This window comes from Oncorhynchus nerka, linkage group LG13 (assembly GCF_034236695.1).
Source record: "Oncorhynchus nerka isolate Pitt River linkage group LG13, Oner_Uvic_2.0, whole genome shotgun sequence".
Taxonomy (NCBI): Eukaryota; Metazoa; Chordata; class Actinopteri; order Salmoniformes; family Salmonidae; genus Oncorhynchus; species Oncorhynchus nerka.
In genome coordinates, this window is record NC_088408.1 from 41,653,886 (window position 1) to 41,669,705 (window position 15,820).

General features: G+C 40.0%; 1 protein-coding gene across 3 annotated transcripts in view; it reads left to right on the forward strand.

Moving 5' to 3' along the window:
• adgrl2a (adhesion G protein-coupled receptor L2a) overlaps positions 1–10,692 on the forward strand; it is a 199,465-nt gene extending 188,773 nt beyond the window's left edge. Inside the window, exons 19-23 of one of the 3 annotated variants that reach the window (XM_029677042.2) lie at positions 1,157–1,285; positions 2,083–2,179; positions 3,869–3,997; positions 5,178–5,195; positions 8,155–10,692. In XM_029677042.2, coding sequence (XP_029532902.2) covers positions 1,157–1,285; positions 2,083–2,179; positions 3,869–3,997; positions 5,178–5,195; positions 8,155–8,975 — 1,194 coding nt within the window. In that variant the 3' untranslated portion in view covers positions 8,976–10,692. The remainder of the gene's footprint in view (positions 1–1,156; positions 1,286–2,082; positions 2,180–3,868; positions 3,998–5,177; positions 5,196–8,154) is intronic. The other 2 variants (XM_029677045.2, XM_065026429.1) reach the window with 2 other exon arrangements.
• The last annotated feature ends 5,128 nt before the right edge of the window (positions 10,693–15,820 follow it).

Sequence of the window (15,820 nt, forward strand, 5' to 3'; positions counted from 1 at the left end):
CACATTAGCTACTACAGCAACTGAAATGACTTTAATACTTAACAAATAGCTGCAGTTAGTTTCAGAATGGGTGGCAAGGAATAAGTTCTAAATATTTCAAAACTAAAACCCTAAACCTCAACTACATCTTGGAATGAATAATGTGGAAATTAAGCAAGTTGAGATGAATAAACTCTTGGAGTACCCCTGGATTGTAAACTGTCATGGTCAAAACATATTAATACAACAGAAGCTAAGATGGGGAGAAGTCTGTCCATAATTTTACATCAGGTAACTGATACAAGAAGTAGAATCAGATTTTAAAAAACAGGTAAAGTACACCTTATGGAACAGCGGGGACTGTGAAGAGACACAGACAAAAGTACAGAAATCCATACGCAAACAACCGTAAGCACACGCACTCTATACACACGTACATTGTAATATTGTTGTATGCTGGTATTGTAGATATGAAGTGGTGTAATAATGTTGTATGATGTTCCGTTTTATCTTTGTTTTATATGTAAAGTAAGTGGATTAATGTGTTTGGACCCTAGTGACTGAGTGTGTTGATACACCAATCCAAGCGTAATTAATAACTTCACCATACTCAAAGGCATTTTCAATATCAGATTTTTACATGTTTTACCCACCTAACATTAGGTGCCCTTCTTTGCGAGGCATTAAAAAATATCCCTGGTCTTTGTGGTTGAATCTGTTTGAAATTCACTGCTTGACTAAGGGACCTTACAGATAATTGTATGTGGGGTACAGACATGTGGCAGTCATTTAAAATCATGTTAAGCACTATTATTGCACACAGAGTGAGTTCATGCAACTTATTATGTCACTTTTTAAGCAAATGTTTACTCCTGAACTTATTCAGGCTTTCCATAACAAAAGGGGTTGAACACTTATTGACTCAAGACATTTCAGCTTTTTATTTTTTATGAATTTAAAAATCATAATTCCACTTTGACATCATGGGGTATTGTGTGTAGGCCAGTGACACAACATCTCAATTTAATATATCTTAAATTCAGGCTGTAACAAAGCAAAATATGGAAAAAGTAAAGGGGTGTGAAAACTTTCTGAAAGCACTGTAAGCGCAAACAAAAGGTACACACAAAATAAACATAGCCACTGACTTAGCGCCCCCTTCTTTTTGCTTCCACAGGTCCGTAAAGAGTACATCAAATGTTTCCGCCACACATATTGCTGTGGTGGCTTACCAACTGAGAGCTCACACAGCTCAACAAAGACCTCCACCACAAGGACAAGTGCACGCTACTCCTCAGGCACACAGGTACTATACCGGGGATTCTGACTGGGATTCATCTTTATGTCAGGGTAGATTGGCATAAACCCAGTTTACCGCAAAGTATCACCTATAATAGTTAACTAGGAGAGTCTCCAATGACTTCTGAATCCATTGAATCCATCAGAGCGCCCAGTAAATGTTATATTTTTCAAGACCGCTGGCCAATGTAATTGTACCAGAAACACAGACCGTAGTTAAACAGTGACATGTATACTTTAAATTAAGCTAACTGTTTCACGCAGTATCTACTGTATTGCATGTGCACCTTTTTCCACTCTACCCCTTAGCACTCGCTTTTATCTTTTTTCTCACTAACGCCACTGTGCATGGAACTATTTGCGCTATTTGAGAGCATTGCAGTCACTTTTACCCTTTGAAAAACAAGAATGCAAATTCAATTTTATGTTAATTCCTTTGTTATTCCTTTGCTATTGAACCACTTTTTTAAATAAATGTTTTGATAGCAGACAATGCTCTAACCACTGTCACAGTGGCAATAGAAAGACAAACCGTCACAAGACATTTCCATCTTAATGGCTCATTAAAACTTATGGAGCACCCGCCTATTACATCCACTACTTTTGACAGGAAGTATAAAAGTAGTCACTCAAAGCCTGAGTTAATATAATGTGTGGAGGCCAGACGTTGCACTTGTTGCACTTTGTGTGAAGAGTCGGTTCGCCGATGCAGGAACACTACATACAGCAAACTTAATGAAAGTTGATCTCAACAGTGAACAGGATTCTTTAAGTCCTAATAACTGTCCCTTGTTAATCTGACAGAGCCGTATCAGGAGAATGTGGAATGACACCGTAAGAAAGCAATCTGAGTCCTCCTTTATCTCAGGTGACATCAACAGCACCTCCACCCTTAACCAAGGTCAGTCACACACCTCATCTCTTCTTCACACACCATTCACAATCATCGAGACATAAAATACATTTTCAAGTACCAATGATTTCATACAGAGGAGCTAACATCCTGAGAAATTGTAGTGAATGCTTTGGGCTTGATAAGATTTGCGGCACTGTGCTAAAAGGGATAGCAAGGATAGTCTCCCTGTTCTGTTCTGCCAACTGAGGATTACAGAAATCCTTCCTCAAATACTTTGTGCTGTCATTTTGGGCAGTAATGTCGAACACGAATTGGGGCAGCCACTGTACTGTTTGTCCTAAGTCCAAAGTTCATGTGGCTCAGTCCATTAAAAAAAGAAGAGGAAGAAGAAGAAGGAAATGCCAACAAACTCTAAATAAAGTTTTGTTTTTATTTTTAGACCTATGTTTGCTTGACACGCAGGGGCACATTTTTTGGTCGGTATGTAAGGGGACCTCTGCTATTTCAAGGATTCAGGAGGGAGGAAAACAACCTTGTCATTTATTATTTAGCCAGAGCACAAGTATGATGATGAGAAGATGTTCAACTCTGGGTGACCCTGAGTGCTTAGTGTGTTGTTCAGCCTTTACGGCTCGGCATGGCTCTAAAATGGCTTTCCAAGTATGCAAGGAAAGAGGTTAGCCTGAGGTAGTCTGACTTCCCTCTCCCAAACTCCCCCTTATTATTTTTCACACTTCAATTTCCTTGAGGTAAAATGTTACAAACAGTAGTTTGAATTTCATCTTGTCAATATTTTTCTGTCCCGATAAGCGGTATATTAGATGTTAAGGTTATATTTATCTATCATGCTCCAGTGTACTACCCTAGTTACACTTGAGTACACTGTACTGAGGATGGCCCGCTCTTCAGAAACCACTCCTTGTCATTATAACATCCTCAGAGAATACCCTACAAGAGTGATGGGGTTCTCTAGTACACATCTTATAACAATGTGACTGGAAATGTCTAGTTTTTAAACGTGATGCAAGAAATCAATTATAATATTATAATCGGGGTGAATTGAGTATTTGAAGAAAAAATCTGACATTGTAAAGTATTGGCATCCAGGTGAAGTTAGTGTTCGTGTGATATTTTACTAAGGATACAAGGGTGTGGTCATTTGTTGTGTACACGTTTCAAGCAATTGCATCATAGGACTTCGACTTAAAACTGTGGCCTAGCAGGAGCAATGGACAAAAAAAGCGTTGCAATGCAGAAAATACCTGATAATGCAGTTTTAACAATTCATTAATATCCACAGCAATAGAAGGCTAAATGAGAGGATAGTTTTTTCACCAGTTACCTTTCTTGTCAAATAACAAAAACACAAACAGGCTGACTTTATAATTTTGTTCTGTTGTTACATTGCTTCTCATTTACATAGCAGATTGTAGTAGAATTAGAATGAGGTGAACAAAAGTGCCTTTTGTGGTAGTGACTGTTTAGATGTTCTATATCCCCTCTGTATCCTAATCCTTGCTTCCACAAAATGCCTGTACACTTTGCTCAAGTGACATCCAGAGATAATATTAATATCCTGTCCTCCCCAAAAAATTCCAAAATTCAATATTTACTCTGAAAATAATAGCCCAGTTTTAGATGTACTTGACATTTTGTTCCATAAATCACCCCAAAAAGCACTCATTGTACCAATGCCAAAAACTGATCTGTCTTCTTCTGTCTTACCGCCTCCAGGAATGACGGGCAATTATCTTCTAACAAACCCTCTTCTTCGACCACAAGGCACTAACAACCCTTATAACACCTTACTGGCTGAAACAGTCGTATGTAACGCTCCCAGGGCTCCAGTGTTTAACTCTCCAGGTGTGCTTACTTAACACTTCTTGACGTACAGTTAACTTCTTCTTCTCTCTTCATTTTTTATACTTTGACTAGTTTTTTTATGAGTTATTGTGGCCTTATCAAGATCAGAACATTATCGAGTATCATCTTCCAATCTGGATCTCAGCAGGATCCCCAAATGGGTAACAGACAATGGTTGCTGAAATCGGTGTTGTAAGAAAGCACCGTGTGTATGACTTGGTTTGTGATTTATTAAGAGACCTCTGGTGTGCAGTTTCACATTTAGATCTTTTAAAGTTTCTCTTGAATGAGATAAAGTGATTCAGTGTACTGCCATGTACTGCCATGAAAGACAGTATGAACATTGTCATAGCCTTTCAAACTGTACTCTGAAATTGCAGGATTATTGAGATTGATGATTTGTGATTTATTTATTTAGTGTTTTGTGGGTGAACCTACCCCTAAAACCGTATACGTTGCAATACGGGCAAGCTGAAATATTCAGTTTGTGCTTGAATATTTGTGTATTCATGAATGTGACGCAAAGAACAGAACAGATACCAATCCTGACAATCATCATTGGATGCTGTTTGATAAGCAAACAGTTAATTTACCTAAATGATCATGATATTTAAAATGTGTCTGTCCAGTATTTCAAATTGTGTGTAGGGATTATTATGGTACAATGCAATGATTTTTACATTTTTTTAAATTAGAATTTAACATGACAATTTAAGTTTAAAAAAAAAAGTTTTTTGTTATCGATTTATGCTTTTTCCTTAAGCTTTTAAAAAAAGATTTTCTGCTATTTATTTATTTTGTGTTTTGGAGTGAACTTACCCCTTAAACCGTATACGTTACAATACAGGCAAGCTGAAATATTCAGTTTGTACTTGAATATTTGTGTATTCATGAATGTGACACACCATGATTTAAATCAACATTTGATTTTGATCAATGATATGTTTTTCAGGTATAAACAGATACCAGTTCTGACAACTGTCACTAGACACTGTTTGATAAACAAACAGTTCATTTAGGAAAATGATCATGAGATATTACGTGTTAGTCCAGTATTTCAATTTGTGTGCTGGGATTATTATGTTACAATGCAATGCAATGCAATTTTTAAAAAATACATTTTTAATTACATTGTATATTTTGTCATGTTTTTTTGCTTTCTCCTTACGCTTCCCTCTAGTGACCTACAGAGAGACAAGTATGGGAGTAAAACTTAACTTTGCCTATCAAATGTAAATTTATTTAAGCATGCTTATTAAAAACAACAACTCCCTGGTACATCAATGGTCATTGGCATTTACTCAGTGGGCAAGTGGTTCACAAACTATACCAACCAAATTATATTCCACCAATAGGAAAATACTACTTTCCAATATTGCATTCCTTTGGGATCCAACAGCTATCTAAGACAACGGAGAAAGAATGGTTTTGTTATACCTCAGATACTCTTCTTCTTTCTCTTGGATGTGTATAAGTAGTTTGTGATCTGCAGACATCAACTGTAGCTTTGTTACTGGGGTGGCAAAGAATATTTCCTGGGTGAATTGAGAGAAGAGAGGCTTCCTACGTGAATGCCGTTCCCTGTGGCACTCAGCATTCTGTGTCCAGTTACATTCCCCTCACATCTCTCCCCTATTCTCCAGACATCACCTGTGTGGGGAAAATTGTTCTCCTAGTGAGGCATAAACAAAATGTACAAACGTCATGGTAGCAGCTGTAATCCTTTTTTTTGTTGTCCTCTTTCACTCTTTCCTTTCTTGTCATTTCTCTCCTCTCATCTCCGCTAAACTCTGTGATGTCTGTTTTACATGTCGGTGTGTCTGGAACACAGGAGGTTGGTGGCACCTTAATTGGGGAGGACGGGCTCATGGTAATGGCTGGGGTGGAATGGTATCAAATACATCAAATACATGGTTTGATGCCATTCCATTTGCTCCGTTCCAGCCATTATTATAAGCCGTCCTCCCCTCAGCAGCCTCCACTGGTCTGCAAAAATGGTCTATCCCCTTATCTGAACAACAGCATGTCACCATAAAATACCCATTCCTCTTAATCTCTCTCTTCTATCTGCGGCAGGAATTTATAGAAATGTTTTTCGCAATTTCTTTCTGTGCCAAAGCCGTGTTAGCCACGGCAGATACACAACCTCTCTCTCCAATCACACCCCACTAATATTTATTCTATCGCCGCCTGATTTCCATGGCCCTGTGCATACAGAAATTCATAACATGACTGCATCTGACCATCCCAGCTGTGTTTTTCTTGGGCTGTTCTTGTAGAGACCGGGCGTACACTGGGGACTGTCATTTTGACTGATGTGAACCGCAGGGCTGCCGGCTAACTCTGACCTTGCCTGAGAGAAAATACAAAAAAACACAACTCAGACACCACTCAATTAAACAAATACAGCCAAAATAAATTTAAATTATTAAAACAATTTAAATAAAAATTGGTGGCATTTAATCTTTAAAAAAAGCTTTGATTGCTTGTTAATCAAATTTGCTGAACCCTTGCTCTAACTAAGTTGCTATGTTTTAATTTTTTTCCTTTCAGTGATTCTTCATGTTACAATAAATCATTTTACTTTCTTTTGTACATCAGCTACTCTTAGGCCAGATAGCCTGAACAGACAAACATGATGTGAGTTGTCCAAAGTGAGTCTCTCCACCTGCTGTCTGTCGTGATGTCGGATGGTGCTTGTGGGCCCTGAAGTGAGAAAGATGGCTGTCCGTGTTGACCATGACTCTCCTTTCTGTATACATTCATATTTTCCCATTATTTTTCCCTGTCACCTCCAACAAAGAGTTGCTAGACAACTTCTTGTCTATGTCGTAGCTTGCCCATTTGTGGCTACATACCAAGGCCCGGTTTTCTGATAGTGATGGAACTTAGGCTTACGAGTGTTTTAACGATGCATCTTTCCTACAACGGACGAAAATGTAACATGCATTTCCCAAAACACCACGCAGAGAGAATGTTCGCTAAGTGCATCGTTGAGGCATTTGTCGAAACTGAAAAGATCGAGAGAAAAAAAAGGAAGCACTGCTCTCAGATCAGCGTTCCTCCCTTTCAAAACATACCTTTACATTAGAATTATTCCACAATACTGACGACGGATCAGTTCCTAGAGAGATATTATCACCTATGACTGTAAATATTGAGGTGGCTTATTCTAATGCTTACCCTATAATAATGCACTAAATCAAGATTTTTCACATCATTGCGCACGTTACACATCATGAAATATATTGAGGCAAAAATTACAGACAGTAGTGTACAAATAGCTAAATAAAACTCAATTGAATTAACATGAAAATGTATTTAAATGTCATTCAAATATATAGATCTATGTAGCCTATACTGTATTTATCTTTTAATACAGTTCTCAGTTTTCATTTGAAGCGTCTTTATATCATTTGCTTGTTATGCAAAGAAATGGGCAACTTTGTATTTGTCGTCACTGTCACGTCGTTCTGAAGCTTTCAGCGGTCACAGAAAGACAGATAAACATCTTGATTTTGTGTTTAGCTGAGACCTTCTGTGTATAAAGTGACACGGAAGGGGGAAAAACAATCTAACGATGTACTTAGCTATTCTACAAGTGGTCTGAAGCAGTCGTTAAATACCAAACGTTTTCAAGATCATATTTAGTAACGATGGTTTTGGGAAACAGCTCAGAGATTTAACTATGCTCATACGAAGGTTTTAATGATGAACGTAGCCTTAAGATGCTTTTGGGAAACCGGGCCCTGTACATTTACCTCTGACATGTGTGTTGTGATCTTCATGATTTCTTTATGTTTTTTAATGTTGTTTGGGATCACTTCTGTCCCTTTGTTACTAGAGAGTCAAAGGCAGAATATTTTAGTGAATTGGAAAGGCTTTTAGAGAAAGTATTAGTTCATGATATACAAACATTTTCCAAATTACCCCATAACTGAGAATGTAAAATGATTGTTCATTGTGTATATGCATACATACACATTCTCCTTACAGATTGTCTAATTAGTAACCTGGTACAGCTGAATCGTAGTCTTGTGCCAAATTATCTCCAGCGTCCTGAACAGCATTAAACCACTTTTCTCATTTTTTTCATATTGCTTTCAGAAGAATGGTTGTGACTAATTTAAATCCCCTCATATGTTTTCTCATTCCAGGACACTCACACACACTGAACCATCCCAGGGACACCAGTGCAATGGATACTCTACCGCTAAATGGTAACTTTAACAATAGCTACTCGCTTCGCAACGGGGATTACGGCAACAGTGTGCAGGTGGTGGACTGTGGACTCAGCCTGGATGACGCAGCCTTTGAAAAAATGCTAATATCGGAGCTGGTGCACAATAACCTCCGGGCTTGCAACAAGAGCCACAACCACCATGTGGAGCGGGGGGCTCCTCTTCCTCCATCGTCCAAGAAGGTGGACGTGGTGGGCGGGAGCAGCAGCGAAGATGACGTCATCGTGGCTGACACCTCATCTTTGGTGCACGGCCACAATATCAACACACCGGTGGGCCTGGGCATAGAGCTGCACCACCGGGAGCTGGAGGCCCCGCTCATCCCCCAGCGGACTCACTCACTTCTGTACCAGCCGCAGAAGAGAGTGAAGACCACTGAGGGGGGCTTGGAGAGCTACGTCAGCCAGCTCACGACCAACGAGCACGGGGACAGCCTACAGTCCCCAAACAGAGACTCTTTGTACACTAGTATGCCCACCCTAAGGGACTCTCCATACCCCGAGAGCAGCCCTGATGCGGAGGAGCTGGAGGACCTCTCGAGCCCCTCTAAGAGGAGCGAGAACGAGGACGTTTACTACAAGAGCATGCCTAACTTAGGAGCAGGACACCAGCTTCAAGCATACTACCAGATAAGTAGAGGAAACAGTGATGGTTACATCATCCCTATTACTAAAGAGGGCTGCATCCCTGAAGGAGATGTACGGGAAGGACAGATGCAGTTAGTGACAAGCCTTTAAAATATATTTAATTCATCGTCCCCTGTCTGCAGTCCCGACATCCTCGAGGACAAACAGTACTGTACTCTGAGAGATGCCGGGGAAGTTTTTTTCAAAGAGCCTTAGAGCCCCCAACATGCACGCACGCACGCACACACACACACACACACACACACACACACACTCAGTCACTCCTCTCCCCCCCAGACTCGCCACACCCCATCCTCCTCACAAACCAACAGACTTAAGTGCACTGCGATGGCAGTGCGACATTACCCCGACCGCTGGAGTGGAGTTTTAAACAGACTGTATATAAAATGCAGAGTTCAATTTAAGACACATGCCATTTCTGTATTTAATTATTCTGCTGCTGTTGCATTTTAAAAAAGGATATAAAAAACTATTTAAAAAATGTTATCGGCCAATCCAGTTCAGCAGTTTTTTCTGGCCAAAGGTTGTACATACACTCCCACCATCCTTGTCAAGCCCGTTTCGTATTACATACAAAATGAAGCTCTCGGACCAGGATAAGGACTTATTTGTTTGATGGTGTTCCTGATCAGACTATTAATTAGGAATATAAGGTCCTGGATCCTAGAGTTGTCCCCATCACCGTGAAGGTTGGATTAACCACTAGCAATCAAGCCCCAGGCCTTATATTTTCTCAATTGAGCTGTTGTCAAGGGAAATGGCAAAATTAATATATATTTTGCTAGTGTAAAATAAAATTCATGGAAACCCGTAAATATAAAGAAACCTTTTAATTGAAAATGTAACATTTGAAGAGAATATTGTGTAAAAGTTGCACATATGTTATAAAATGTGTTTATAGTTCTTACACATCATTCATTATTGTATGTTTGAACAAAAAAAGCAGATGAAAACAAAATAAGTCTACAAAGAACAAGGTTAATGCATACTAATTTTTTCCACTTGTGAAGTGTTTTTCCATACTGAATTCATATACAGTATGTTGTCCATTTGAAATTTATATGATTTTATATTGCTAAAAGGTCGTTATTTTAGTAAAGTGGGAATACAACAGTGCCCTATGAAAGTCATGCAATGCCATTTTCTGGGGGGTGAATTTGATTTAAATAATCTAATTGGATAGACAATCATGACATAGAAATGGGCCACTCAAGACTAACATCCACTCGAGATAAAACATTTACCATAACATTTTTATTCATTATACATGTATTTCTTCTGCCTGGGTATGGACATTTATTTATTGAAATATTTTCAAAAGATTATACATTGGAAAATGTAATATTTTCCAGCACTGGTATACATAGTCCTTCTTTTTATGTAAACATGCTATTAAGGGGCCCATCAATAAAGACAAATGTAAAGTTCAACACTTGTTTAACAAATAAATAAATGTGAGATTTTTTTGTAAAATGACAGTTTTATTAATGTTTTGTGTTTTTGTACCATTGGAGAAGTTTTAGGCTTGATTATTTTGCTATGGACAAAATACACTTTTGACTCAAGTCATGAGTACATCCCAAGCACCTTGGAAGGTTATCAGTGATATATTTTCAGAGGGATTGCTTTGCTTTTGTTTTCTATCAAAGACTTTGCCTATTAGTCAAGCTCATTTCACCTTATGTGTTGATAAGCCAAATCTTTCCATGTGATTCAATTATGAGAAACTCAGGTAGGAAAATTACATTGTAAATGTTCCTCTGTGTGGTTGTAACACTCCAATAAAAGTTCGAAAATTACACCGGTTCATGACATTGTCCGATTAGTATATTATTGAGCACTTCACCAGACACCATTAAAATCTAGGTGATGCAATTCTGTAACTCATCAGCTGGCTTTTTAATAATATGTAAGTGGAAATGAGTCTGATGCTTTACAAGGGTCGCTGTTATAGTTGGAGGCGGTTTGGAGAAATACAGTAATCACAGTAAATATGTCTTATTTATGACACATATTTGCACCAATTAATGCCCACTCCCGCTGAGGACAAAAGTCAGTCCTTGGTTAATGCCTCAGGTATTGCTAATTTATGACACATTCTAATAGTGTAAATAAGCCACTGGTTAGAGCAGGATGACAGCTCACTGCAGGGAATCTGGAAATTACACTGTTTATCATTTGCCATTGAAGGAAATGACTCAGGATCTGCACCGCCAAGACGCTCTCACTGTCAAAGGAAGTTCACATTAAAGGGACAGTTCACCCAAATTACAAATTAATGACTTCAATTTCGGGGAACTATACTCTTAAGTTGCATAAACTTTGTTGATGTTGCTTTTCTTATAATTGAGTGTGAGATATTGTTGCAATTATCAGAGGGACAATTTATTAACTGCGAATTCTCGGGTTTCTCACATTCTCGGTTTATCAACGGAAACAGCTGATGAATGCTCCCATGGTGGTTCTCTGACAAACGGTTTTAGTGAATACTTTGAATTATATGATTATTATATCATTTTATTTTATATCTAGTATTTTATATCCAGTTTTTATTATTTATTTTGGATCCAGCGACGCAGATAGCCACAGTGCTGGGACCTCTATATTTGTCCCTGGATCATTTTAGTAACCTTTTAGTAGCCTATTGGCTGGTAAGCAAAATGGCTGAATTGGGTAAAGGGTGTTCAATCAGCACAAAGCAGTGAAAACTCCTTTGACTCTATCGCTGACCATAAGGCAATTAAATGCCTTTTATGTGACATGTTCACAGTAATCCCAGTGAAGGACTTTTTTGAAAACTTCACCTGTGTCAAATGCCACCAACTAAATGCTGCCAAGAAGAGGATCATTACTTTACTTGAGGAAATTAAACATCTGGATGAGTGTCTAATTTTGAATAAGGATGCCTCACGTTGAAATACTCTAGTCAAGTCAAGGAAATGTACATTATCCCTATCTTCATTTCAACAGCCACCAAATAGATGCAGCCGTAGGCCCATCGGGGCAAGCTTTGATAATCTAATTTCTATTCCTATGAAATTTCCTGACTTACTTAATGATCAAGTTTATAACGACCTGGTTACGGTAAATATGGATACCCCTGCTGTTTTTAAGTCTGGCGAAGGGCTGGGTTTGTGACATTTAATTGTGCAAAGTATGATGTAAAAGATTGACTTGATCAATAACTGGATGCATGACATGAACACAAACATTCTTGTTTTGGTTAAATGATTTGATCATGGATAAGGACATTGATATTGACATGGCTAATTACAAGATTTTTTGATCTTTTCAGAGAAAATGTGGAGGGGTGGCGATGTAAGTAAAATCCACTTTTGTAGCATCATGTGCTCTTATACCTCAGAAATGTGAAATCCTGGTTTTAGATATGAGCAGGAGACAAAATGTGAGTGTATTTGTTGCTGGAGTGTACAGTATAGGCCCACTGCTGCTTTAATTCATGGGATTAGTATCCTAGTTGAGCATTTACAACCTTTTCTATCATCTGAACTGGTGGTCTTAGGTGAGTTTAACCCGGACTAGCTGACACCGATCTCGGATAACTTTAAGAACATTTGTTTTGATCTTAATATAACCCAGCTGATCACAAAACCCACTCAGTTAAATGTGAAAAATCTAGATAGAGCCTCATGATTGAATTACATTTTCACAAATAACCCACATAAGTATGTGTCTTTTGGTGTGTTTGCAAACTTAGTGATCATTGTCCTATAGCCTGTTTTGGAGATACTAGACAACATAATTCTGATCCCTGTATTATTAGGAAGATACATTTTAAAAACTTTTCTGCCCAAGCGTTTATGCATGACTTGTACCATCAAGTGTATACCTGACCCTGAATTAGCAATTGAGCATTTGTCATCTATTTTTATATCACTTGCAGATAAACACGCTCCTTTTAAATGCTTCCCTACCCAAGAAGGTTATACTGAACTCTGACATCATTACTGAAAAAATGAGATAGGGCATGCTTTTTATCAAAATTTTCTGTCCTCTGTTTTTGTTTGAAAGAAATGTTGGTTTAATAGACCTGGGTCAGTAAGTAAACTGCTCGTCCCTCTCCCAGCTGCTAATCAACTTGATAGAGGACCAGACAACCCCCAGTGAATCCTTGTACGCTCTGGATCAACTGTCTACCTTGTGAAGATGAAAGGCGCCAGGAGGAGTTGGCTGCCGTTTTACGGGCTCTTAACCAATTGTGCTATTGTGTGTTTTTTCACGTCATTTGTAACTTATTTTGTACATAATGTTTCTGCCACCGTCTCTTATGACCGAAAAGAGCTTCTGGATATCAGGACAGCGATTACTCACCTCGTACTGGACAAAGATTTTTTTTCTCGTGTCGGACGCAAAGGATTTACTTCAGACACATGACAAAGCCCACATCCCCGTCATTCGCAGGAGAAAGAGTCGGAGATATTGGGGACGTAGGTCGGCGTGCCTTGTAAGGATCCAACGCGAGTGGGTAATCTGCCTCTACCATCAGTCCTATTAGGCAACGTACAATCATTGGATAACAAAATAGACAAGCTACGTTCACGAAAATCCTACCAACTGGACATTCAAAACGGTAATATCTTATGTTTCATCGAGTAGTGGCTGAACGACGACATGGATAAAATACAGCTGGCGGGGTTTACGCTGCATCAGCAAGATGGGTCAGCTGCCTCCGGTAAGACAAGGGGTGGCAGTCTGTGTATATTTGTAATCAACAGCTGGTGCACAAAGTCTAATATTTGGAAGTCTCAATGTTTTTCTCGCCTGAGGTAGAGTATCTCATGATAAGCTGTAGGCCAAACTATTTACCAAGGGGGTTTTCATCTATATTTTTCGTAGCTGTCTATTTACCACCACAAACCGATACTGGCACTAAGTCTGCACTCAATGAGCTGTATATGTCCATAAACAAACAGGAAAATGCTCATCCAGAGGCGGTGCTCCTAGTGGCCGGGGTATAATGCAGGGAAATATAAATCCATTTTACCAAATTTCTACTAGCATGTTAAATGTGCAACCAGAGGAAAAATAACTCTAGACCACCTATACTCCACACACAGAGATGCGTACAAAGCTCTCCCTGGCCCTCCATTTGGCAAATGTGACCATAGTTATATCCTCCTGATTCGTGCTTATAAGCAAAAACTAAAGCAGGAAGCACCAGTGACTGTAAATAAAGAAGTGGTCAGATGACGCAGATGCTAAGCTACAGGACTGTTTTGCTTGCACAGACTAGAATATGTTCTGGGATTCTTCCGATGGCCTTGAGGAGTACATCACATAAGTCACTGGCTTAATCAATTACATACCCCAACTAGAAGCCATAGATTACAGACAACGTACGCGCTGAGCTAAAGGGTAGAGCTGCCGCTTTCAAGGAGCGGGACTCTCACCCGGACGCTTATAAGAAATCCCGCTATGCCCTTAGACAAACCATCAAACAGGCAAAGCGTCAATACAGGACTAAGATTAAATTGTCCTACACCGGCTCCGATGCTCGTCGGATGTGGCAGGGCTTGCAAACAATTACAGACTAGAAAGGGAAGCACAGCCGCGAACTGCGTAGTGAAATGAGCCTACCAGACGAGCTAAATTACTTCTATGCTCACGATGGAGGCAAGCAACACTGAACCATGCTTGAGAGCATCAGCTGTTCCAGACGTCTGTGTGATCACGCTCTCCGTAGCCGATGTGAGTAAGACCTTTAAACAGGCCAATATTCACAAGGCCGCTGGGCCAGATGGATTACCAGGACGTGCACTCCGAGCATGCGCTGACCAACTGGCAAGTGTCTTCACTGACATTTCCAACCTGTCCCTGACTGAGTCTGTAATACCAGCATGTTTTAATTAGACCACTATAGTCCCTGTACCCAAGAAAACTAAAGTAACCTGCCTAAATGATTACCGACCCGTAGCACTGACGTCTGTAGCCATGAAGTGCTTTGAAAGGCTGGTCATGGTTCACATCAACATCATTATCCCAGATGATGCAATCTCTATTATATTCCACACTGTCCTTTCCTACCTGGACAAAAGGAACACCTACTTGAGAATGCTATTCAATGACTACAGCTCAGCGTTCAACACCATTGTACCCTCAAAGCTCATCACTAAGCTAAGGACCCTGGGACTCAACACCTCCCTCTGCAACTGATCCTGGATTTCCTGACAGGCCGCCCCCAGGTGGTAAGAGTAGGTAACAACACATCTGCCATGCTGATCCTCAACACGGGGGCCCCACTGGGGTGCATCCTCAGTCCCATCCTGTATTCCCTGTTCACCCATGACTGCATGGCCAGTGATGACTCCAACCCCATCGTTAAGTTTGCCGACGACACAACAGTGGTAGGCCTGATCACCAACAACGATGAGACAACCTATAGGGAGGAGGTCAGAGACCAGGATAACAACCTCTCCCTCAACGTGATCAAGACAAAGGAGATGATTGTAGACTACAGGAAAAGGAGCACCGAGCATGCCCCCATTCTCATCGACGCGGCTGTAGTAGAGCATGTTGAGAGCTTCAAGTTCCTTGGTGTCCACATCGGCAACAAACTATCATGGTCCAAACACGCCAAGACAGTCGTAAAGAGGGCACGGCAAAGCATATTCCCCCTCGGAGACTGAAAAGATCCTCAAAGGTCCTCAGATCCTAAAACAGTTATACAGCTGCATCATTGAGAGCATGGTTGCCTGGCATGGCAACTGTTCGGCGTCTGACTTCAAGGCACTACAGAGGGTAGTCGAATAGCCAAGTACATCAGTGGGGCCAAGCTTCCTGCCATCCAGGACCTATATCCCAGGTGCTGTCAGAGGAAGGCCCTAAAAATTGTCAAAGACTCCAGCCACCCTAGTCATAGACTGTTCTCTCTGCTACCTCATGGCAAGCGGTACCGGAGCACCAAGTCTAGGTCC